This window comes from Temnothorax longispinosus, chromosome 12 (genome assembly GCF_030848805.1).
Source record: "Temnothorax longispinosus isolate EJ_2023e chromosome 12, Tlon_JGU_v1, whole genome shotgun sequence".
Lineage (NCBI taxonomy): Eukaryota > Metazoa > Arthropoda > Insecta > Hymenoptera > Formicidae > Temnothorax > Temnothorax longispinosus.
This window is the reverse complement of record NC_092369.1, coordinates 5,610,999-5,638,068: the sequence shown is the minus strand read 5'-3', so window position 1 is coordinate 5,638,068 and position 27,070 is coordinate 5,610,999. Positions and strand designations below refer to the sequence as shown.

Below are 27,070 nucleotides of genomic sequence, written 5' to 3'. Positions count from 1 at the left end.
CCCGACGGCATTTTTAAGACGACCGTAAAACACCATCGTAGTTACGGCCATCTAACCGCACATATTGTCAGTCGCGCCCGCGTGCGCGCTTAAGGCACTCTAGCAGCGGGGCCTTATCCATCCGGCCGATGGAGAGTGCATAAATAACCGGGCAATCGTGGGTGACGAGTTTTCGCGTCGCGTATGACGACCTTAAATCTCTCCGCGCTCCGAAGTGACGCCTCGTAATGCCGGGGTTGCCGGTCGACCGCCGCGTCCGCGTGTGAGTCCGCCGCGCCGGCCGGGGCGGGCCCGCGTTCGAACACGGCGTGCACATCGGCCGCGGCGTTACGATCCCGCATTGGCAGGCGTTTGAAATACACTCGGCTGAATTATGAACCGTAAAAACACGGGACGGCGACGGCGGCGGTGGCGGCGAACGATGGGACTCACCGGGGCTTTAACCCGGGCCCCGGTAACCGTATTCACCCTCGCGGAGGGTTATTACCGGTGCGCGCGCGAGTCCGGCGCTGCTCGGTGTGGTCTGCGGTCCCGAACGGACCGCGACCGGAATGCCTGCGAAGCGAAATCCTCGCGAGAGCGAAAAAGGAACGAAAGGCGAAAGGAATGAGGAGGAGGCTGGCGCGGTGGTGATACACGACGACGGGGCCTTCTTCGTACGCGCGGATGCAAACGGCGGCCGCGCGTCTCGTCTCGTTAATGTCTCGCCTCGTTTCGAAAATCAACGTCCTCGTCTTTGCTGCGCGGCAATTCACGAGACTTTCGCGTATGTAAAATTTACGTAATATTATTCCAAGCTCAATAATTCTGATTTCATGCATTAATCTCAAATTTATAATTTGTGTCGTATTCGATATGAATTGCCTATACTTGTAGTCCAGAATAAATCATAATAAAAAACCACGCTTTATGATTGCTAAATTATTTTAGAGACTATCGTAGTATAAAGATATACTTATTATATGTATCATTGTTATATAGTATGTAAAAACTAATTAGTAAGAGAGTTTTTGTATTTAATAATAATTAAACCGTATATTTTATTGTCTTGTCTGAATCCATACAAATCTATTATTTCAAACTTTTAAATATTTAATAACGCCTTGTATTTCAACATATAATTTAATTCTTTTCGTCATTCCTAGAATTAAGTTACCTATCTCGATTTATGTTCTTCGTAAAAAGTTACGAGTAGAAAAAAGTACGAATATATTCTCATAGTATTCTTTCACTTTGACGATGTACCGTCTTCTATTCCTTACGAGAACTAGCAAGGCTCATTGCGTTCTGGTGAAAAGAGTAATAGTGTCCATTCGTGGTAACCTCTAATTAGTACGGACAATAGTCATATAATATTCATCAATACCGGAGAAGTAAGACGGTCGCGCGTTGTCACGAGCATTGTTGTTCATGCGACATCAAAAGAACGCTCTTGTCCACGTGCTTCTTCTACTGTTTCCGGCAGAGAGGTCCACCTGCCTTCGAGCCAGGGAAGGACACCTGCCGTTTCTCAGACAACCCCCGCGGACTCTGTCCGCAGAGCGGAACGAGCGAATGGACATCTGTGTGTGCGTGTATATACGACGCACGCTTGTCGAACCCTTCGTGCAACGAGACCGCCCGCTAAAAATTTCATCGCGCCTTCCCTGCATTTTCTTTACCACGTACTATGTACTTCGTCAAGAAAAAATTGCGTGCCGCTAATCAACTCGATTAAATACCGCGGGTTCATTTAATTGGGAGTCATTACGTTCTTCAGCTGCACAGCGACGCATCTTTCAGTAATCGTCGTCCAGACGAAACAGTTATAAAGTTCATTACGATTAAGATTATGAATTGTATAGTTCAGAAACGCGCATTAATATAAAAAGAGCCATGATGGTAATAAAGCAATCAAATTTTAGACAATATTTTTATGGTACATTACTGTACAGCAAACAAATTAATTGATATTCACAGCTTACGCTGAAATTTCCTGAGCTTCGTACATTTGTGTCATTATAGACACGCATGACTTTAACGTTTTCAATCACAAAGGAGATTCGCCGAAAGAAAATTTACCGTGCAGAATGTAGATAACAGTAAAAACACTTGCAATCAGGCAACCACCATAAAAAAGGAGATCGCATCCCGAAGGTTAAGTACCAATCAGAACGACCTCCTTAACTTCCCCGAAGACTGGAAGCGCATGGAGTGAGCTACTCCAAGCGCGTCAGAGAGCGAACCGTGTCAAGTATACTTCGTAACGAAGGTGTAGCGATCAGAAGAAGGAGAAGAAGAAGTAACGAAAGAACAAGAAGAAAAGAAGAAGAAGAAGAAGAAGCGCTGAACGGCGAATTGAGGCGACGCAACGCGACGCGACGCGACGCATACGCGAAGAAGAAAGGAAGGGAAGAAGAAAAGGAGATGGACATTAGCGTAATGACGTCCAGAGAGTGAGGCGTAATGACACCAGGGTCATCGGGCGATACTGCAGCGGATCATTCGCCGAGGTCGTGATGACGAGGTCGTTCCCTCCATCATCACCTCACCTCCTCACTCTCCCAGCCGTTTCGTCTCTCACCGCCTCCCCCGCCCTCATTGCCCCCTTCTTCGCTCCCTCTCTCTTTTATACCACCCTTGATCCTCTCCTCCTCGGTCTCTTCGATCTCTTTCTCTCTCTCTCTCTTTCTCTCCGCTCCCGCGTCCTCTGCCTCCCGACTCCTCTTTTCCTCCTCGTATTCGCAAATGCGATCCCGCGGAATGAGCCGGCTCGGGCCGAGTTGCCCGCCAATAATAATTCTTACCGGATTCAATTTGAATAATGCCGCGTGCGGTTTCCATCGGCATGCCCGAGCACGCCTTATTATCTCACGTACCAACTCGCCTACTCGATATCCATCGATGGTATATCACCCCACCTCACCAGCCACCATTATATTTTTCCCTCCCACCTCCTCCGCTTCTCCCGTCTTCCCCGTGACCGAACATCTCCGCTTCAGTTTTCTTCACGCTTCTCTCGCGCTGTTCTCCGCTAGTTCACGCGGAGTCGGTCGTTATGATCCCTGAATTTCGTATTGCTTTTATTTGCACTTTGACGTTGTTACAGCTCGCGCTTTCGTTGTTGCAACTTGTGAGAAATTGTTTCATATTGCATGTCAACGAAAGAAACTTAAACTTAAAATATATACTGTTCTTATTTTTGGAATTAGGTACATAATCAGACTTTGAATAACCGAAGCAAGAAAAGAGTTTAAAAATCAATGTCGAAGAAACTGTTAAATATCAACACAAATTTTCAAAAAGAATATATAAACTAAAAAGTTAGTAATTTTCTCTCCATTATATTTATACATATATGTACATATATACTATATTTTAATAATATATATGTATATATGTATATACTGCATTATTTCATTTATATTTTACAAGATCCAATTAACGTTCAATAAGAATGACAATATACTATTTTACATCCTTTAAACAAATCATTTCGCAGCGAATAGCACAAGTATTTCCAGATCCGTCTTTTCTCATATACGCTATATCTATAGTAAAATATGCGCCTCGTCATGGTCCGCGCAAGGGACTTGTTCGTCTTCTTCAAGCTCGCATAAGGGGCGCGAAATGCCGGCCAGCTGACGACAGATCGGCGAGAAAAAGTCGATCCATCGATTGAACGCGTCAAGAACGCTACATAAATTATTGCGCGCTTTCTTGCGCGACTTCGGATTCCGCAAAGCGACCGTGAACGAGGAAAAACATTAAGCGCAACAACAAGTGCTTAAACGCGCACAAAGTGCTAAACGCAATTGCTGTTTATATATATATACACCTCTCAATTTGCGCTTGACTCTCCTTCTAATTATAATAATTACGAAGTAATTATAAATATCAAAAAGTATTTATTATAATTTAAAAGAAAAGGATAATTTTCTTTATTCTTTTTACCGAAAGACTCTTTATAATCAGAGTTAATTATTAATGCATCCAATGTATCAAAATGCTGAATCTCGCTAAGCATATTTAGTATTTAAACTGTGTGATCATTTATTTTATTACTTGCAATTTCAAGTTGCAAATACAAATTGTTCTGTTTGTTTTAAGTTTTGTTTACACATGCACACAGCCTTGTACAGCTTATATTAAAGGAGATGAAAATAACTGCAGATTTATAAAATAAATAAATAACTCGGAAAGATTACGCGTAGTACCATGTAATATAATGTTTCGTTCAACCTTGTACTTTTATACAGGTTTGAAACAAAGCCATTACTCGCAAAGTAATAATGTAATTCCCTTTTATTTTACAAGATGCCTAATGGCGCACTCGTAGTACACTCTGAAACATTAAAAGCGTAAAACCTTTTCGTCGCAGCAACAACGACTTCGTGCTAGTGACTTCGGTAAAATGTCAACCTCGATCTTCCCCCGCTCGTCGGTGTAATGTCCTTTCAACCCCTTTTAAAACCCCTAAGAAGTAACAGTTACCGGGTAAGAGGCGGCTTTCTTTTGCTGCCTCATCGGCCTCTATACTTTTGCGAGAAAGAGGACCGTACGTGACAAGCATGTGACGAAAAACCTACTCGTTTCGAAGTGTCTTTTACGACTAATCGAATATAGAGAGTTCCCAGAGAATATGTACGATAATCATCATTATATCCAATTACAGATGAAATGAAAGTATTGTTATATTACAATAATATAATAATTTCAACAGCAACAAAAATGTTACTCAATCCATTCCATGAATTCGATTGAACTAAATTATTTTTTAAAATTTAAATTTTAAATCATTGAATTAAACATACCTTTCTCTCGATATTCTAAAACATCAGTTTTTATTTCTTATTTTGAAAATTACGGTGATAAAGTGAACATATCGATGTGATACGTGTGAATAACAATTTAATCGAATTAATTTACGTTCTTAGAGTGCCTCGAGGGGTATAGACTAATAACGCGCGATATGAGCAGAGATAACAATATGTACAAATTGCCCCGGAAACGATAAACAAATCAGATTTGATGTCGATTCGACGTTATACCAAACTCTTCCACTCAAACCGAGAATTTCCTGCACGCCATTCCCTCGGTTATTGATTACCTGTCGCAGGAATCAAACGAGGGATCCATCGGACTTGTGGTTTGAAAGAAAGATCATTGTAGCACATGCGTCCCACAGGGGCGCTTTTTATTGAACCCATTATAAAGGTTTCCCAAAAGTTCCCAGTGCCGCGCCCCTTGCCTCGTTCGCGAAATATACATTATACGCCGAGCTATTCTAACGTGGCCGCAAGTAATAACAGACTTAAGGTTAGCAATAACAGTATACAGATGAATATAGAAAGATTTAAATTATTAAACTTCAGCTTTAAAATAAAAATACGACCTCGATGCGATATTACGCGAACATTTTGATCTTTTGAATATTGAGACGCGTAAGATTATCATTTTTATATACACCATTCTTTTTTTTTTAAGATAATATAAAATTTAAGATCATCATCTTTAAATAACTATAAAAACGTAAGTTAATACGATTATATGTATAGCCAGATTCTTAGATTAATAGGCTGTTATTTTTCAAAGCGTGTCTTACATTACCGTGCCACCTAACATCTCGAACGGCAATTTGCAAAGTTAAAAGCAACTCATTGCGACTATATTTCGCAATCACGGCGCGTGAGTTGTAAAAAAATGCAATCCGCACGCGTCCTTGTTCCTCGCGGCAGCACCCCCCGTTCGTCCGGTCGTTTGCGATTCAATACGACACAAAAGTCGGCCCTGAGAGAGTCGCCGAAACGAAAAAGACAAAACGACCTCGGCACGTAGCGCACCCCTCCTTTCTTACCCAGGAGGGAGCCGCAACGCGGTAAATCGAGAAGCCGCGCCTGTAGAAGTTAGTCCTGGGCGCGGACGAGCGGAGAGGACTCATGATTCAGTTAGGAGTTTGAGGTTTGAGGTCTGGCCGTCATTATGTCGCCTGCCGCCGTAGCTGGCGGCCCTTGTCCAACGAAGAGAAGGCGTGAGGAAGGGAGAAAGAGAGAGCGAGACGGTGCAACAGCAAGAGGAGAAGGTGGTAGAAGCCTCCAGGACGAGGAGAAGGCGGTGGTGATGGCGGACCGGGAGGGCAGATGGAGAAGGTGGAGAACGCGTATGGAAGAGAAGGGCAAAAGCGGAGGAAGGAGGAGGACAAAAACGAGGCATTAGCGCTGCCCGTGCTACCGTGTGTTCCACGGTCCGCCCGACCGCCCGCTGATGCCCATTTCTACTTACCAAATTAGCATTATTACCCCGCGCGCGGACGCAAAAATGCAATCAATGTATATATCCGTCCCGTTCGCGTACACGGGGGCACGTATGCATGTATATAATCCAAAAAGGAAGGTGCCAACCCCCGGCCGATCCGCGTCGGCGCGGCGCGGCGTGGCGCGGAGCGGCGCACCCGCCGCGCGCGGACCAGTGTTAACGACCCTGATTTCTGCGCTTCGTCGAAGACGTACGAGTTCTTGCGCCGCACGCTACGCTTACTTTATCGCGACTCCTCGTTCCTTTGCCTCGTACGTACGCGCCACGAACCGCTCGGGAAATTCGTAACGAGTATCGAGATTATCGTCAACCTCGCGAAATCATTTCACGCGGTCGGTCTATCCGCCGTTGGAACCAACGAGCGCCCAGCTTCTTACGATTCTTCCCGATAACGCGATTTATATTCAGCCGCATCTACATTCGAATCAACGTAGACAAAGTGACATATATCGTGACATACTATTTCATTCATGTGATCAACTGTACCATATTTGTTAAATCGATTACGAATTATGAGAACCACACGCAGATATCTCCTTTTTAATTCACTGATCTAGATATACGCGATAGCTTTCGTCATATCTAAAGTCGATTTGATCCTGCCGAAGTAATGACGGCGTTAATAACTGTATAAATTTAATGCGCCATGACGACGTTCAATGACTAGCCTTAACTCGGTATGGTCAGTTATTATGGTAATTTATTCACCACAGATTCAAGTTTTTACGCACACGTATAGCGTATCCGCAAAAAGGATAGGTGGAATATTTTTATCTTGACACACATTGTGCCCCCTTTCACACCTTCGATGAAGCCGACACACATATACACATTCATTCCTTCAGAATTTTAATAATTGCAAAACCGCAAATCAACGGTATTCTCTCCACGTATAAAATATAAAATATAAAATATAAATAAGCACAACCATTGGCTGTACTTCTTTATCGAAGCAAATGTCCTTCATTTTCTTAAAAGTAATAAACTTGCTCCCCTCCCATGGAAATTAGTCCTAATTATTAATATAACGAACAGCGAGGCGATTTTACATCACTCAAACTTGTTCCGAGACGACGCGCATTAGCATAAGAAACCTACGTACGAATTACGGCAAGGCAATGTCATTTATAGCGTAGGGCAGCATATGTCCCATCGCGTGGACGAGCGGTACGATCGAACTACCTGTACTGTGGAGGACTCGTTAAATGTCCCCCTGCGACTTTACACCGTCGCGACACGCGTGTACGTCGCGTCCCGCGGCGTAATTAACGCGCGTTCTCTCGGGAGCGATCCGAGTGTTACGAAAATGGAAAAAGAATTCGTAGCGGGGAGGCGATGTAGTAACATCGAACGTAGTGACTTGCCCCGGCTTTGGACACGGCCGCGGACATTCGTGTCGCCGTGGCACGCACACGCACGCACACATACGCGCGCGACCGCGGCACGGACCGAGGGACTCGGCTTTGGGAGCCTCCGGGCATGTAAGACGTATAAGCTACCCGTCTTACGCATCCCACCGCACACGGGGCATACATCACTCTACACGCGTCGTGAACTCCACATGCGTCTCCGCCGCCGCCGCCACCGCCGCCGAGCCGTTCGTCGGTCGACTCTCTCCATCGCGCTCGCGTGCACACGTGCGTCAGTAATTATTATTACGAGGGATAAGAAGAACGAGCCACGCGGTACGGCGGCGCGGCCAACGAAACAGCGGGGATCGGTGCGAGTGGATCTCTTTTCGGTGCCTCTTTCCCTGTAATCATTTCCCGCGGACTCGTCGAACTCGACCGACACGGTGGAAGGGACGCGAGGTGCGCTCGCGAAGGGAGAGACAAAGAGGCTGCGCCTCTTCGAAAGAGCGCTTTCCGACCCGAGGTATTCGCGTTCGCGCGAGTACGTTTAATTGATTCCGAGAGACGGCTGCATCGACGAGATACGAAACGCCGAGAATACCGTACGGTCATGTTTGTAACAATTCTTACATCGCAGGTGTGAAAGAATTAATTCATTAAATAAGAGTTTATTAAATATTGTTGCGAGAGAAAAATCGTGAGAGATAGAGAGAGAGAGAGAAAGGAGATTCATCAATCTGTGCGTGTTTCGAGATAGGGAACGCGACGTATATAAGCACACACTTTTCAGTAATCCCACGATTGTTATCACGAATTAACACGGCCGGCCATCAAAGGCCAGCTCGTACAAGCGCGTACAAGATAAGTCGTCACGTCTCCATCAAGAGATTCAGTCTCGATAGGCCGTCCCGAGAGAAACGTCTTCGGCCGGAATATGTCACGCATTAAACGTCGAATTATCGTCGTCACTCTGCCATCGTTATCCTTGCATAATTAAATTATTTCCCGAAGCCCGCCTAGAATGTAACTCGTTTTACCGCTTTCCGATCGTTCCGACGTCAATTCGCACGCACTCACACACGTACAGAACGCGAGTCCCGACCGCGTAATTACAGGTGAGATAATTTAGCGAGCGTGTACGCACACACACGCGTCCGCGTAACAGACAAACTTCTTAATAACAGCTTGCACCTTCGCGTCGAGATTAATTAGCGTTTTCCGTACGTGCATACCGTTAATTATGTCCGCGCTTGAAAAAGGGGAAAAAGTGTTCTCATTACCTTAAACACCGGTTTTCGGTAAAATCTGGATTTGCCCGGGTAAATGGAACGAAACGCATTTTGTTTTCGCGGCCGCCCCTTCCCCTTCTATTCTCCTCCCCCGCTATTTTTCTGCTCGCCGGCGCTTGCAGAACGATAAATTTTCAACGCTGAAGAAAGACTTTAGATGCCTGAGGGGCACGTTTTGCGCCGCTTTGTCCTTTCGACTCCTCTTTGCCTCCCTCGTCTTGTTCCTTCCCCTGACTCTCCGTCCCCTTTCTTCCCTCTCTCACTTCTCCCTATCTCTCTCTCTCTCTCTCTCTCATTCCCTTTCTCTCTTTCTTTCTTTCTTGACGTACCTGTTGTCCTTCCTCGCTCGATCTTTACATCCTTCTCCCTCGCTCTCGCCTTCATCCGTCGCTCTCCGTCACTGTGTTGCGCTTCTCCCTCCGCTTCTTCTCTGCAAATTTACAATGCCCTCGCTTGTAATAAGCGGTTGCGCGCTTCGTTCACGATTATGAGCTCACTTCAGGTACCGAGGGGACTGATCGAGTTAAGGCCCTTCCGTAGCGCCGGGCTACGTAGGAATGTCTCCGCGATGTCTCAAAATGGAACGACTACGCGGGGGGACTACGTGGAGGTGCGCGCTTTGACTTGCTAATGCGATTTGTATTTTACGCGCTCAAGGAATCTCGTACCTACGTCGAGCAGCATCCGGGCGTTCGCGCTCGAAAATAAGATTCATCGCCCGTTTCGACGTTACTCCGGCGCTCTTGCGCAATTAATCTTTTGATACCGGGGGTGCTCGGATTCTCGATTCGTCTCATATACGTGGGGAACTAGCACCTAGCCGGGGAAAAGATTAGGGAATCAAGACGCAGGAATGCAAGGCGGCCGCACGCAATGCCTTCCGCAAGGCCACGCGCGTTGTTTAGGCGTTGAACGCCGGGTATAGCCCAAACAAATTCGCGACGAGGTCACGAACGACGCGATTTTACTCAGGTTTAAACCGTTTAAAAGATCGCGCTGCAAGTATGAATACATTTGTTAATTACACTTACGCGCGGCGAATATTTTTTTTACGTGTTATTTATCGAGATTGATTTAACGGCGTGTTATCTAAAAATCTGTAAGGCACTGTATCTTTATATACAAATTATTTACGGAACAGGAAGAACATTGCGTGGAATAAATCATTCTAATCGTAGTAAATACACGGTACGAAGTCAGAGTGAAAGAAACAATACTTCGCAATATCGCTCATAAAATAATGGACGTCTTTTCGACGTATCATCGTCAAATTTAAGAAAGCCATTACGCACCCCGCGTCTCACCGATCTTTCTTTCCTTGACGCGCGTTGCACGGCACCACGGTGAAGAACGGGGAGAATATTCAGGAACGCGGGGGTGGCAGGGTGTCAGCGGCAGTGAAAAATTCGCCAATTAAAAAAATCTCATTTCTCCGTGGTAACGAGGGGTGGCGCGCAATTAACGTCAGACGCGAAAATGATTTATGGCAGGCGGGGGAGGGGGAGGATGCGCGGCCCGTGGGCGGCGTGGTCGAGCTTATCATAAATTAATGAATTATCAGGGCGCGCGCGCGAGAGAGAAAGAGAGAGAGATAGAGATAGAGAGAGAATTGCGCGCGATGCGTCAATGTGGCATCTAAAATATTCATCGGGCGCGCACCGGTGCGCACCGGGCCTCTCCCTGCACCATATTTATCTCGCCTAAAAGTTTCATGCCCCCCTCGGTAGCTTCCTTCGAGGGAGAGACGTCGGCCGATAAAAGATACGGAGGGGTATGTAAACCGTGCGATACTTTGAGGCACGCTTCCTTGAAAATTTCGACTTCGACGGTCACTTTACGTATTTTCGATACGCTCGGTGTCAGCAACGCAGTGTAAAAAAGACGCGTTCGACGAGAACGACTTGATTTTAATGAATTATTATCTCTTCGTCTCTCATTTACCGACAAAAATTGACTGTTAGCTCGGAATAATGCGAAACTATCGCCTGCTCCTCGTTCAATGAAGATTAATCGTAATTCTAAGTGAATTCAAAGTTTGATGCTTTAAATATAAAAAAGCGTACGCTCATAGAAAAAAAACAGTACTAACAATTATAAAATTGAGGAAAAATAGCAGCTCAATCGTGTATACGTATAAAATTGCGGTAAAAAAAAATAAACAAGTATAAATTAAGAAAACTAGTAATGTTAATTGTAATAAATATAGTTGAATAAAGTAGAAAAAAATAATAATTATAAATAATTACAATAGTCATATATTAATGCTGTATAAGTAGATATAATAGTTTATAAAAATTATTTCAGAAAAATATAATTATTGATACAAAAAATGTATCGCAAGAGAGAAAAATCAGCAAAAGAGATGCGTAATAGATTTCTTAAATTTGACAATATTTTGTGAGTCTCGTGCCGATATTGCAAAGTATTGTTTCTTTCATCTCGACTTCGTACCGTAAATTATGATTACTGATTAGAATGATTTCTCCCACGCGGATCTACTCAATTTTTCTCCTCTCCCGTTGCCTCTGTTGCAACAACCAATTAATAATAATTTGTACATGAAGGGTTATCACACACAATAATATAATAATTAATTTAAAAAAAAAATACTGATTTCGGTCCGTCAAATAAAAAATAATTAGAAAAACGAAATTTATATAACTATATGGATTTCGTTCTGGCAATTTTATTTTTTCAATAAATCTGTATAACTGTAATCTGTATTCAGGTAACCCTCGAATACCACGATTAATTGGTTCCGTGTTATTCGAGACTTTTAGGATTCATACAATTTTGGAGATCACGTTCCGTGCTATTGAAAGCCGTGCAATCCAAGACTCCATGTAAAATCGGGTTTTTTTCCAAATTTAGTTCCAAGAAATTATTAAAAAAAAAAAACTTCTAAAAAGTAGGGTTGTCACAATTTTTTACCGTGCCATTTGAGACTTCATACAATTCAAGCACAGGTATTTCCCGCTTTTCGAAAGCTTCGCTTTACGCCACTTCGTTTTTACGAAGGGCCTACACTAATTAGTACCTGTTTTCGCTAACCGCAAGAAATCCGAAGAGAATTTTCGCTTTTACGAGAAAAAAATTTTCCCATGTCAAATTAATAGTAATTGCTTTTTCGCTTTGCGCCATTTTGGATTACGAGAGGCTCCGTAGGAACGCTCCACTTTCGGATAGCGGGGGGGGGGGAGAACCTGTACCGTGATATTCGAGGGACGCCTGTATTACGCTTACTCCGCTATTTTGGCTATTTCATTCCCGTCTGATAGTTACGCACAAATGACGAAATGACGTTAATGTCCAACGTCACATTTGCCGCTAATTATACTTTGATGATTTTCAGTACGTTTTCGATATATCTTGACAATGCGCTACTTTCGTTTTCACGCGCTACTTTACAGAACTCCGGATAGTCAAATTCCGGATTTATCGCGTTTACAGTCGCCGAAACTATCTTATCGTTTCTGAACGTCGCTTACAAGACGAGCACCGTGCTTTCGTCGCCAGAATAGACGCGGAAATCATTCGCAGTAACGCAATCCGCGCTCGTGAGAATACCATCGATTTCGATGTCGCGCGAGGTGCGAAGGAGAATGAGTATACGGCTTACCACTTATCCTCGCATCGTCACCGTCGCCTGCAACATTTCCCGACGCGATTCCATCTCGGCATCGTTTCCTGGCCACGACGCGTCCACGCCTTCGGTACTAATCAACTAATAAACGCACGAAACTCCGCGAATTAAGCCCACGAAAAGCCGCGCGGCGAAGCGAGCGAAGACGCTGGTCGCGGATTCGAACGGGCGTGACGTCACGGGCGAACGTTGATCGATCGCCGCGCCACGGTCGGTCAATTACCAGCGGCCGCGAGGGAGTCTGGATCCGAGGCGCGCGCCGTGTCCGTGCCGCGTCGCGCGGCGCCCCCGTCGCAATATGGCCACGTGCTGAACGCGCGGTGTTTACGCGACGGCGAGACGTCGGATTTACGGCCGTGCCCGGTGGAATCGCGACCGGGGCCCGGGGCCGCGCCGATTCGGCGGCCCGCGCCGCGCGGCGGTGATTCAACACGGCGACGTGACGATGCGCGCGTAGTGGCCGAGTGACCGACGTGCGGGACGCGCGACGGCTGATAAGGGAGAGGCATGGCGGGCGCGGACGAGGCCCAGGTCGTCAGGTGCGCCTACGGCTGTCAGGACATCACCTGCCACGACGTCGTCGGCGACCACGACGCCGGCGCCGGCGGACGCGGCGACGGGGCGGCGAGTCGCTCCGTGCGGAGCTACCGGCCGCACGGCAGCCTCGCCCGGGTCCTCTACGACAAGCGGAAGGCGGACGAGTGGCTGGCGACGTACGACAAGCGCAAAGTAAGCTCGATATAATTCATGTATAGTGTATTCCTTCTCTTTCCGCATTTCCGTATTTCCTCGCGCGAGGCGTGTCGCGCGGCGAACGTCGGATCCTGGTGGCTGTCGAGGAGTCATCTCGACGTCGACGAGCGTGCGCCTTCGGCCCGCGCTCCGCTCCGTCGCTCGCCGTGTGTATGTGTGTTTACCTCCCGGTCTCTCGCCACGCGTCGCTCCTCAGGTCGCTGTCCCGGGGTCAATCGTCACGTCAGTAGTCTCGGGTCGGGGATCTCGGGACCGCAGTGGAAGCCGCGAGATGAATCATGAGGCTTTCTAATGTCCGGTGTAATGCTCTCGGTAGTTTAATTATTTTGCAGCTTTCTTAATATCTTCTGCTTTCTGATGGAAACTTAAAAGAATTTGATGAGAATCCAAGAAAAAATAGTAAAAAACTTTAGAATTTATACATGTAAAGAATAAAGATAAGGCTTTTTTGAAATATTGAAAATATTTCGAGGTATATAATTTAGCGTGATAAATTATTAACGAAGAAGTAAATTACGTGTGTAAATAGAAATACTATACAGACTTAGAAAAGATGATATTAGCCCTCAATTAAACGCTATTATAACTTGAAAAATATTGTCGGCAGTATGTGGTAGGTATCTTCCACGCATTGATAACGATATATTAACAGAGATAACGTTATCTCTCGACGGTATTTATGCAGAATTAATCATATAAGCATTCTGTGTACAGTTTCACGTGACAGTTTATCATTTTCATTATCATATACTGCATAGACACATATGTAATTGTAATATTGAACATCTGATGACTTGTATCTGCCAATTCCGTGTTTATCATACGCGAATCGAATTAAAATAAAGGATTAACGATAAAATTAAATCTTTATTCATATTAAATTATTTCAAATTATGGAATTATATTTTGATATTATTCTATCTCCAACAAACGTATTTATCGACGAAGAATAATACTTATTTGAATTGCGCATGGAAATTTCAAAACATGTTAAATATTACATATACCGTTTTATTTACAATGATAAAGATAGTGACGCAGTACCAATCTCACATCAAACAAGTTATAAGTGCTAGAGCAATTGAGTCAATTAGACCTCTCCAGAGATAACGGTTGCGAAAAATAGACAAATAAAAGATCAATTGTACGCACGTGCGCGTAAGTGTATTTGATACTGAAAATTTTCGAGAAATAGACAAGTTTACTTATTCAATGAGCGATAATTAACGATTTATCACTTAACAGCAGAACGCATTTACTGTTTTGCTAATGTATAATATGGATGTCTAGATGTTTTTTTACAATTGTTCCAGTATATTGCCATAAAAACGAATAGAAATGGAAAATTCTTATTGTTCATATGTTAAACAAAATCAAAAGTAAAATGTTTGAGATATTACATTTAATATTTTAATATGAGGTATGAAATATTTCACATTTCATTATTTATTCCAAGATTTTTCGCTTTTATTCTTCGATTTCCAGTGACATTTAAAAAGCCGACGGAGCTGTTTCCTGCGCTCGTGGCTTCGATCGTAGCCACATCCCAGATCGATAATCCCGAGGCTCGCGCGCGCATTTTTCGCCTCGATCGTCACGGGGACCGGCCGCGGCGTGATCGTGATCGCCGCGAGTTAAATTGGCGTGGACTTCTCTCTCGTCGCCGTAATTATAAATAGGATAGGATAGCGCGCGGAGAGAGGACCCCAAGAGTATAGGTACATCGTGGACGGTGCCCGAAGCGGCCCCGTTTCAGGAATATCGAGGACGTAATTATCCCGTAATTACCGAGCGCGGTCTTGACTCTTGAGCAGCTCTACGTCTCGGCGGTTATCCCGAGTGGGGGGAGGGGGAGGGGGTAGTCTCAGTGGTTGGCCTTGTGCGGTAATTGTACTAATTATTACTGCCCTTCCCCCCCCTCGTCGCCGTGCCAGTGCCCCGATGCGCACCGCCACGACTTCCTCCCCGCCGCCCCCGGCCACCCAATTACCCCCGGTGGCCCGCGCGAAAGAGTCCGGGACCTCTCTCGCGGAGATTTCAGAACCTCGTTTCTCGGAAAAAAAAATCTTTGTTAGCGCCCGGGACATGCCCGCGGGGCCGTCGTAAAATTGACGGTGGGAGGTTTCTGGGAAATCGTAATTAATTTACGGCCGCATAAATTAGGGGTAATCGACAGGGGACTAGGCATGCGAGCGCAAGACGGAGCACCGGTATAATTGCGCGTTAAATTTTACGCTGTCACGTGATTGCGAAGAATGAAGAAGCGCGATACCCGTGTAACTGCCCGTCTTCGAGAAAATACGCGGCTGTTAGCGTAACGTTAATAACCCTCGGAAAAAAAATTGCTTATAACTCGAAATTGATCTGAGGCAAATTTTCTTTAAAAAATTCCGCTCGACGCAAAGCGAATAGCGTTCTGCAATAAACAGCACTTTACTCACTTACCTATTTTAAATCGCGTGCAAAAAAATGAAAACTTTAATCTAATTTTATGTGATTAATTAGATAATTAATTAGACAATTAAATGGTGTCATCTATTACAAAGTGCAGCAGATCGCAAAGACAACTCGTTTAATACATTATTTCACACATTTTCTTTCCTCCCGCATACTTTTTGTCATTTCACGAATCTTATACGAATAATTTGTCGCAGTACTTGTATACATTTCCATGCGAATATACCTTCGCATTGATCTATCTTCGTATCCCAAGTATCGGGCATTACCGAGAGTATTAAAGGTATATCTTATATCGTGACTTATCGAAATACTGAGATAATAAAATATGCAGGATAGAGATTGAGATTTGAATGTGTCTTGGAATAAAAGTCGACAATACTACTTTCGAAAGGAACTATTTAGTTGGACAAAATTTGGTCTTGAACCGCTAATTTTAAAAGTTTTGCTCTCTGACAGCAATCTTTTAAAATTTTCTAGAGAAATTTCTCTCTCTTCAAGAGCTACTTTTAACTAAATTCCGCCTTTTCTGCGAAACTCTCCGCAATCTCACTCTGCGAGAGTGACTCTCGAGTTACATATGAAGTTACGGTCGAAATTACATTCTTAGATCGAGCTCATCTTCAACTCGAATCGGACAATCCGGTCGCATCTCGTCCGTTAAAAAGAGCGAGAAAATGGTGGGGAGGGGAAGAAAACAACAGCGGCTTTTATCTCAGTATTCGCGAGAACCGTCTCCTCCCCCGGCCTCGTTTCCCGCTACCTATCTCGCGAGACGCAGAGCGAATCGATCTCAACTCCGACGACTGCGACGCGTACTCGGGCAGGTGCTCACGGGAGAAGGGAAGAATCCCATTCGGTCGCGTGAAACGAGAAATTTGAATTTCGAGCGGAGGTAGAAGGGATGGCGGCAGGGAAAGGAAAGGTGGTGGGTTGCCCCGTGAGGTTTTCTCCCCCACGAAATCGACGCGAGACATCACTTCGCGTCCCCGCGTCCGCCGCCACCGCCGCGCCGTTCGTCGTCATCGTCGTCGTCGTTGTCGAAGTCGACGTCGTCTTCGTCGTTTGGCGAACGTCGTCGCGCTCTAATATCCCCCAGCAAAGTCTAAAAACTTTGCTCCCGGCCCGGACGTAGTGGTGTTGATGCGGCGGCCTCGCTCCGATGTTTTAAGCTTTTAAAAAGGACTCACGACAACGTCCGCGCATCTCGCCGGAACAGGGACGAAGGGGAGCGAGAGAGAAAGCGAGAGAGAGAGAGAGAGGGAGAGAACGTTGCGCAGGGCGCTGCTTTGAAATATTAAGTGACTGATGGATGAGGCTTTTGAGGGGAGGAAAGAGGCGAGGGACCCGGGAGAAGGACGCGTACAAGACAAGTATATCTCGTCGTTACTTCTCGTTTGCCCCTCGCCCGTTGTCCTACCCTTCCATCCCGCATCCGACCCTTATTTCGCTCCTTCCTTTTTCCTCGCACCCTTCCATCCGAGCGTGCTTCTCATTTCTTAGGTATCTTAAGTATATGTCATGTATTAGCATTGTAATCGATATTAGCTTTCAAATTTCAATGCACGGATGCAATTATAGCGATAATGTTCAGCGGAAAAGAAAGAATAATCGATTGTCAAGAAACAATGATAACGAAAATAATCAACATTTACCGCGTTATTATTTAATATTATAATTTTACTTATTTTATGAATATTTTTGTATTATTTATAATTTTTACATATATGACGTTTAAGAACGATTAGTTTTACTTTGTTTTGTGACACTGCCATTTTTATGATCACTTCCATAAGTCTATTTTTTATCAGACTAATCAATCTTTTCGATATCATAATTTTTTATCAACCGCCATTGCAGCGGCGAATTACTAACATCAGTAATCCGAAACACTTGGTATCAATCAAAATCCGCATGGCCTCGAGCAAATTTATGACACATGTGTTACGCTACACTTGCGTCGATGCTCCGCAACGTGCCAGAAGAAGGCTCGACGCTTCGCGGAAGTATTCACGTGGAACATGAAACGATTTGTTACGATATGATTACAATTTGCGTAACATTTTACGGACTCGGATGATATACCCACGACGTCGTACCTGACGCTATCGATCTTGCTGTAAATATCGATGTTAAAGCGAGGCTATCGACGCGTGATCGCGTACGCTAAACAGCGATGCAAATAACACCTCGACGTCCACTTCCCCCGCCCTCTGTCCCTATGATATTCATTACGCGGCTTATTCGCGGGAACGTTAAAAAAAGGAAACTGCTGCGACCAGATGCGCTATCGCGGCGGGTTAGGGACGCGCAAGATTGTTTGGGGAGAGCGGAGATGATAAGCTTCGCGCGCGTTTATGACCCGCCGCAATCCGGATTCTCTTTCTCTCTCGCGGCGCTCCGTCCTTCTCATCCGCCCGCCCGGCCGACTTGGTCATCGCGAAGGAGGATCTCGACGCAGGATCCGCGATAAATCCGGATAGCCGGCGGATCTCCCGCTTATCGCGCCGCATAATCGCACGTGGCTCACGCGAGACCGCGCCCGCGGACCGGTTGCGTCAGAAAACTGATTTCTGCGGACATGAAGGTTGTCTTTTGCCGACGTCGCGAAGATGGACGTAATTAAGAGTTATCTCATAATGAAAGCCCATGCAGGCGTCTTTTCTTTCTTTCTCTCACAATATTAAAGTGATTTTACTCCGGAACTTGTTAATATTCAACTGACGAAACGAATACGAGCTTTTCAGGTACTTTTGCCGCGAGTAACGTTACAGATTCTTGGAAAACAGAGACTTTGACTGACAAATGAGATCGCGCGTACGAGAGAAGTAGTACCGGTTCCCAGGGTGGAAATGATACCCGGCGAAGTGACGCGAAGATACGCTTTGTGATGCGTTGCCGAAAGTTCGCGCGAAGCTGAAACCTGGATTTTGAGGCGCTGACTTTAAAATAGCAGGCAACAGACTTTGGCGGAGATGAGAGAGATCTCGTTAGCCCTGTTTTCTCGGACTTTTTATTTCGTCCTATCTCTTAGTTTTATGAAGGCAATTTTTCATAGTTGCGAGACTGTGCTGTATATCCGAAAGCGTGAAGCGTGAAGAAAGAAACACAAGACAGGAAATACGTGGGTCTATTTCATATTTTTATTCGACAGAGAAATAATATTGGAATCCACATACAAACTTCTAGACACTAGAATAACTTACGTGCCCTCGCAGACAACACCTTCGCCATAAATTGCATCAACGTATGTAAAATATTTTACCTCCAATATTATAGAAAAATATTTCAATTTCTTTTAAGGTTAAAATATAAAAAAAAAAAAGTTTATTATTTGCCACGGCCATCTTCGTCGTCGCTAGAAAGATGTTTCCCGAAATCGCATTTGCGCCTCTCTTTTCGGCGCAAACGAACTGATATTCTAGGCGTAGCCGGCCTCGTTAGCCGATTGTCGATCTCGATGAAAACTCCTCACGGTTAGTTACACCGCCGTTGCTTTCCCAATCAGGACACTCGCGCTCCCTTCGTGTGATTTTTACGAAAGGGGTACCAGCTTGCTTGGCGTTTTCATCGCTTCTTTAGTTTTCCACCGATTGCTCCTCGTTGGCGCACTTCGCAGACTTTACCTCAGGCGTTCAATAAAATTTCGCAAATCGGTTTCTTCATGTAGAAATTCTTGTGTTATTTTTCACACTTGTATAAAGCTTCTGCATTTAATAAATTATTTTATTCATTAAATACGAAGGGACGGAAATGAAATGTTTTATCGAAAATATACAATCAGGAATAGTACATTACAGAGAAATATTTTACTGCACCTTTTTTTCTCAGAGCCTTTTAGACCTTGCAAATTATTTTCCGAAATAATTTGAGTCTATATAAATCCAACCTACCTACATCAATTCCAAGCAATATCCTCGTAATGTTTTCCAACTTCCATGTGTGAACATCCGACGACCTTTCGTTCGAACATAAGTTCTAATTCCGATCCCCGATCGATCGAACTCCTTTTGTAAGGCGCGAAATCTCGTCGCGTGCCCTCGGCCGAGGCGAGAAAGAAAGCTTTCTCGTCGGGGAAAAAAAATCGTCTGGAGGACGGGAGCTCTCGTTCCTCTCTCACGGCGCCGATATAACGCCTGTCGGCCCGCCGCCACCCTGGCAGCAATAACATAATGGCGCGGGAAGAGAATGCGTTTGACTCGCGATCCAACACGCCTCAGGAATCCGAGGAGCCCCGTGTAGCCGAGTAGCCAAACATCCCCAGTATTCCGCGCGGAAAGCATAAACCGCTCGACGACGTTGTTTATCGTTCGCAGTTTGCGCCGGATTTACGCGTGCTCCGCTCAATTTTCTTCCGGACAGGAGGAACAGATCTCGAGAAGAGAGAAGGAAACGTGCTCGCGCGAGCGATTCTGGAGCTATGACAGTCGAGCACAATAGCGTGTTTCAAAAATGGTCAAAACGCATTGATTTAACTTGTCAAAGTCTGTTATCATTTTTCGCAATAACAACTGTTTAACATATACACAGTGTCTAGCAATTGATGCTTAAAGTCTTTTCTTTGATTAGTTTCGTGGACTTTAATTTGAAATCTTAATTCGGGCTTAATTATAAAGATGCGTACAATATGAAGATTGAAAATGAATAGATTCCAATCATGCCCAAAATATCATACATATTTGTTTTTATATCAATATTTGTCATTTTATCTCAATAAAAAAAGAGCAAAGAATTTCTTTAAAATCTGACGAAATTACATTCTGTAAGAAAGATGAAGACTCAGCAAATTTGTCGCTATACAATACGTAACGCACGAAAACAATTTGGTAAACACATATCACTTGAGCAAACGCATGTCACGAAAACACAGGAACCGATCGTCCGAATGATAGTCCGACGTTACTGTTTGCACTTCTACAGTTTACGTTTTACAAGTTTTCCCATGCATCGTTCCGTGCCGGCATAAAGCGACGCATAACCGTCTGAGACGAAGTGCAGCTTCGAACGTAACTCTGCGATGATCAACAGACTCCACTCGCGGATCTCAAATCATAGAGCGAGACTTCCCTCTCGACATTGTTGCAAGGCGAACAGCATAATAACATAACTACTCCGTTATTTTACATTTCAGAGTTCTGTAAAATCGGAGCCTCACTCTGGCATTTTTAACGACGCGTTTCTCGATACAATTTTGTAATATTCTCCATCTCCATCAAAACTTTTTACACATGAGATAAAATACTATGAAATTCTAAAGATTCTCAACGACAATCTTTTCGTTGAATGATTTCTTTATCAATTTCTGTCTAGTTCTTCGAATCGACAATTTACGTTGACTGCCAAATACGAGTTAATTGGTAATTAGCGATTTATAGATGGACGCCAGTTATTCGCTAATTTAACCGCTTGGAGAGAGAAAAAAAATGTTGTAATTTTTAATAAAAAATAATTGTAATTAAGTAGTAACAATAATAATAAATAAAACTTAATAAATAGTGAATGATAAATGAGTAATAAAGTAGCATTTTAAAATAACATGTTGATATAAAAATTCTGGGCGAAGTTACCTAATTGTAATCAACGGCGGTCAACGTGTTAGGTATTAATAAATGCTATGAAAAATAGAAATTGTCGTGAAATTCCAAATTCATACTTCATCTAATGACGTGAGTGCGCCGGTGCGTATCTCGCGAGGATCTCGAGGTCGAGGGCGTCAGATCTCCCGGCGTTATTTCGCCCGTTCGTCGCGGTGAACGCGCGACGTTGATTTAGATGGCTGCGATTTCCGAGTCGGCTACTTGTTGTCGGTTGCCGAGAGGCGCGATTGGTGCGTGGCTACACGGCTACACGGAAGGCACAGAGGTAGAGTCAGTCGATTGTCTCTCATTCTCCGTCTGCGTTTCTCCGCCACGTCCCGGATCCTTCCTACCTTCCCTTAGATCCCGGCGCTGCGCAGAAAGTCGCCACTAATGACACGAAGAGGAATGCTGTCCGGCAGCGCGCGCGACCACGTCGGTAGCCATTTGTAATGCCCCGGGGGAAAAAGTCGAATCAAAGTGTGATGACGTGGGGTGAAGCGCGTCGGGCTACCTGCAATTAGCGACACACGCTGGTAGCCATAATTAAAATTGCACGCGCGGCGTCCTCCTTGCGCCGTGTCGCGGTCGCGGGCACCGCGAATGTGCTCGCCTTTACACTTCCACGCGTCGCCGGACGTGCTTTGTTTCGATATTATCCTCGAGATGATCTACGACGATGCTTTTTACTCCCAGGAAAAGCAAAATAGGAGAGTCAAAAGTTCAGTATCAAGAGAAATAAAGATATTTGTATATTTAGATAAAGGGTTGCTCTCTTTTTTTGATCGGTTAAAATAATCGCTGTTTCTTTGAAATCTAATCTAAAAGCTCTAATTAACTATCTTAGATCTAGCGCGTTTGATACGATTAATTAGTATAATTTATTAATGAATACTATTGTAAATTATTAATTCTATAATAACGTGTTCTATATTTATGTGTAAAATATTTTATGACATAACATACTTTATTCGATTAAATTATGAAGAGACTGAAGACCACTCGCATTTCTTTAGCAAAACTTACATGTCTGAAAATAGAATCTCGCGAACTACAAAAGTGCAATTACAAGTAAGATTACGTCCATTTAAATTTCGCGATTCATTGTGCATTACGAAAATATTTTGTATCATCCAAAAAGGTTCCATCCTCGAAAGACGTAGAAGTTGTAAGGAAGGCTCGTTCTCGAAACACGATTACTCATCCGGCATCGATCGAGAGCGCGTTTTGCGAAAGTCCGACATTCTCATACCGCAAGTAACTCGAAGTGTTATATCGCGGGTCTTATCGAATGCCAGGCAAGCTGCTCGGCCCTCGAACAAGAAACGCGACGATCCGTCGCGCCTCCGCCCGGTGGACGATGACAAAGTCGATCGGTGGGACTTCGTGCCGGGCAAGCCGAGTTAATGCACCGCCGCGGCGAGAAGAGCGGACTGTTTTAATTAGAGAATCTAATTGATGGCCGGCTACGCGGCCACGGCAACCGAGCGATCCATAAACGACTTCTTAGGGCCGCGCACCTGGGCACCACACTGGTGTTAATTACTCTCCTTCTGTGGCGAGGTCCTTCCATCTCTCGGCTTTTTTTCCCCCGCCGGCTCTTTCATCCTTTTTCGAGCTCTCGACTACCGGAGAGCCGGCGCGAGAGCGGGACGGAGAAGGCGAGAGATTTACGGTGAGAAGGAACCGGAGAAGGAGAGATGACCGGGAAAGAATGAGGGACAGCGCGCAGGAAAAGGACCGAAGGAAGGAAGGGTGAAATGACGAAAAAAGGAATAGGAGAGGGAGTGAGACAGAGGCGCGGGGAGGCGCAGCGAGAGAAAATGAGGGAGCGGGAGAGGAGCAGAGCGAGCAACAAGTGTCCCCCGTCGCGCGAGGCGCAAAAGCATTCCTAATTACGCCCCTACCCCGCTCGGAGCGAAACGAGACAAAAAGCGCCTTGATTACATTTTCGTATAATTTCATCGGCCGGCTCTCTCGCCATTAAGAGCCGCCGCTCCGCGCCGCGCCACGCCGCGCCGCCGAGCGCGCGCGCAAATTAGATCGATTCCTTAATGCCCCGGGGCCGCGTAATTGGTTCTCATTCTCGGAAGCTGACGGTGAAATCGGATATCTGTCGTGTAGCGCAATAAGGCCCGGTGGACCGACCGACCGACCGACCGACCGACCGGTCAACGTAATTGCTTTTCGGTCTGTGTGGCGTTTCGCGGTTCTCTTCGAGGACGAGAACGAGGACACGAATGTGGACGGCAGGCGAGAAAAGAATCGTTAATGTTGCGATACGCGGCTTCGATAATGAAGCGAAAAATGTTCAACGGACGCGACCGTGCCGTACGTCTCCCGGTCGTACGGCGCTTTAATGAAATATAAAACTTCGTTGGGTTTTTTTTTTTTTTTATATTTTTTCGCGCATTAACGTGTCGAAACTTTGCGCCGTCCGAACCACACCGACACCGGCAATATGCGTATCCTCCCGTCGACGACGATATGTGTATTTTGCAAGAGAGAACGCGCGAGGGGGAAAAAAATGACAGAAGAAACCCAGCAGCGCGTAATTACGCAAACTCTCGAAATGTGTGAGAGCTTCGTAGGGAAAATTGATCCGCGACCGAGGGATATACGTATCGTTAATACCGTAATACGCGGCCGTAATGAAGCGAGAAATACATTTTTGGCGGCCCGCCCGGTGGGACGTTAATGGAATATATACTTGGAACTTCACGAATTTTATTCCCGCAAATTGATGTAGCCAGATGATTTTTGCGATCAAATTTCGCCTGCGAGATTACGCATTATTCCGAGAAAATCAATTCTTATCCTTTATAGTTACATTATAGTTTTTTATATGGTATGTTATAAAAAAATATTACATGTACATGGAAACTACAGAATCTTATATATAAATCAAAGGATCCATCGTAGAAAATTAAAATTTGAATATGTAAATTTATGAAATATTTATTATCACAATATCACATTGCTCATATAAAGATTATTTTTTATTAATCAGCTTTATTATCTATACCAATGAAATAAGAGCCAAAAGTTCTTTATTCGTGTAGAATTGCGCAAAAATTTTTTCGAAGTAAAACTTAATTTCATTTATTATATATATTTAATAATGCGAAGACAAAACCGTGATGAAGACAAGAACGAAGCTAACAATTATGTTTTATTTTTACAGTGGTACAGGGTAGACAAAACCAAGATCAGAGAAGATCTGCTGGATTTGTGGGTCCCGCTCGGTACCGGTCCCAATGCCGACCAGCCCGACAAAGCCGCCGAAATTTTCCTCGTGAGATCCGCGGAGAGATCCGACTCGCTGCCCCTGCAGGCTTGGCACTCGTTAGCCAGGTCGGCGTTATCCTGGTTCATCAGTCGAACGTCCATAAACGGGTAAGTGCCCATTACGCCGTTTCGTATTGATTTTTCCGCGAGATATCTCGATATCGCAATGTGCGGATCTTACTGGATCTAATTTCACCTCTCCTACAAATTCCATAACGAGGAAGTGGATCGCGTTTGTCGTCGACATGCGTTGCTTAAGTCTTACATTTTTTCCTCTACATTATTAATACAATTTAAGCATAATATTTTTAAACAGCTGATAACGATAGATACTCCAGTCTCTGCTTATCTATATGTAAATACTTCTGGTATCTCGTTAACGCAAAGATAAAAATTAAAAACTTCTTTTAAGGTAACAGATTATAACTTGGTCATAAGACAACAATATTTATTTTGCCTTATATCCAATATTCATTTTACTTTCTGAATAAAAAATAAAATACAACACTATTCATATTTAATTAATATTTCGCATCGTTTATGTGTTTCGAGCAAAATAGTGTGAACGAGAACGTCGTTGTGACCGCGTCTTGTTACTCGTAGAATCTCCGTAATGTCTAATAATATCTATAACACATAATTTCGACAAATAATAATTTAATATTTATAACACAAACCTCCACTCTCTTATGATCTGTCCCCTTGTATACGCGCAAATATCAGAGTACTCGTATCAAACGAGAGGTCCCCGAGCTACGGCTGTATGCTATCTATATGCTAGGGCAAGACCGAGGGCCCTCTCTCGCTGAAGGCGATATCGTTTGCGAGGTGATGAAAGGGGGCCTTCCCTTCTCGCCGGTTAATTAATAACCACGGAGATACAATCTCCGCCTATCTCGCTGTCCGCTGCGAGACTCGACAAGCTGGTGGCAAAGGCCCTGGCATGGCCGCGGGTCGGTCAGGCGGCGAGGTGGGCCGTGGGGGCCCCCGGTGCTGGGATGGAGGAAGAGAGACGGAACGAGAGAGAATGAGAGAGCGAGGCAGCGCCATGGTTATTGATGGCCAGCTTTGTTTGCCCCCCGAACCGTTTATTAAAATCCAGCGTGGGTGATTAACCTCTCTCCCCCGGCCGCGTCGTCCTGCCGGCTACCAGGCAACGGGCAACACCTCCACACTTGGCCGCGTACGTGCGTGTTACATATGTATGCGGGCATCGGTAACCCGGGGAACCGTTTATTAAAATTTCTCCCGACGCGGCTAGCCGCGGCTACTAGGCGTGACACCGCCGCTGTCGGCTCCGAGAGACAGATTGCTGAGCGAAAGCGTAGAAGATCGACAGTCCTGCCTAAGGAGGAGTGCCCTTGAACCGCCGGACTTTCGAGGATACGAATTTAAGAATAGATTACAGTTAACAAAGTTAATATAAATCTTTCGAGAGCGCAGAAATAGGAAATCTTCTTCACGAATAGTCACTTGAAATTTCAAAAACTTTTCTTAGTACCTTTTGCTAATTTTTTTGTAAATATGTTTTAATATTTTCTGTGATATACAATATCTGATTTCTTCTTTTATTTATGATAATTTCTGTGTGTGGTTTGATCTATATAACTTTACAGAAGAATAATTCTAGTTCACCGTTTTGAATAATGTAATTAATAAAATAATTAAAAGGACATAAGAATATATCTAAGACCAAAATATGTAAATTTAATTAATAAAATTTAAGTTATATATATATGTAACTTATAGGAGATATATGTATATGTATAAAACTTGTGGAAGAAATACCATACATTGATACATAAAATATTGCGGAATACAAATTTAAATCCAATTGTTGGCATTGTGTCGCAGAAGCGCGAAGTAATTCATGTTCACGCTAGCCGAGGGAAGAATAATTCAATAGCCGATAGACGAAAGTTTTTTTTATTAAATCGTCGGGGCGCTATGACACGAAACAATCTTTCCGAATCCGATGCAACTCAATCACGTCCACAGGCGGTAACGGGCAGCGTTCTCCGCATCGCGGTCGGCACGTCGAGGAACTTTAGTCACGGTGGTACCAGCTGATCGAAAACTCGACGAGTTTACTACTGGCAATCACACTTAGGTATTTGTCTTCGTCATCGCCGAGACGCACGTAATTAAACCCTTTCGCCACGCCATCACGGACCCTCCCTTCCTTCGGAACGCGAATTGATTGGTGTAATAATCACCGATATACCACATCGCGAGTCAATAATACCGGTCACGCGTATTCGTACGGAATAGGAGTTCAGTCTCAATTTCGATTTGATAAATAAAATAAATCATCTATATAATTGTAAAAATGGAGTGCTAATTTCTTCTACTATTGATGAAAATATTTTTTTCTTTTTATGAACTTTCACCTTGATACTTTAATTAGACATTTCTCGA

At 44.4% G+C, this 27,070-nt stretch overlaps 1 protein-coding gene and 1 long non-coding RNA gene across 3 annotated transcripts in view; one reads left to right on the top strand and one right to left on the bottom strand.

The window, feature by feature from the left end:
- The window catches only part of LOC139823329 (uncharacterized), a 47,772-nt gene extending 34,954 nt beyond the window's left edge, over positions 1-12,818 (bottom strand). Inside the window, exons 1-2 of the long non-coding RNA XR_011734746.1 lie at positions 12,555-12,818; positions 9,265-9,365 (exon numbers count right to left, since the gene is read on the bottom strand). This is a non-coding gene — a long non-coding RNA (uncharacterized lncRNA). The remainder of the gene's footprint in view (positions 1-9,264; positions 9,366-12,554) is intronic.
- A 76-nt stretch (positions 12,819-12,894) lies between these two features.
- LOC139823327 (protein-L-histidine N-pros-methyltransferase) overlaps positions 12,895-27,070 on the top strand; it is a 36,055-nt gene continuing 21,879 nt past the window's right edge. For both annotated transcript variants that reach the window (XM_071795762.1, XM_071795761.1), the window contains exons 1-2: positions 12,895-13,307; positions 24,549-24,760. In XM_071795762.1, the coding sequence (XP_071651863.1) occupies positions 13,086-13,307; positions 24,549-24,760 (434 nt within the window). In that variant the 5' untranslated portion in view covers positions 12,895-13,085. The remainder of the gene's footprint in view (positions 13,308-24,548; positions 24,761-27,070) is intronic.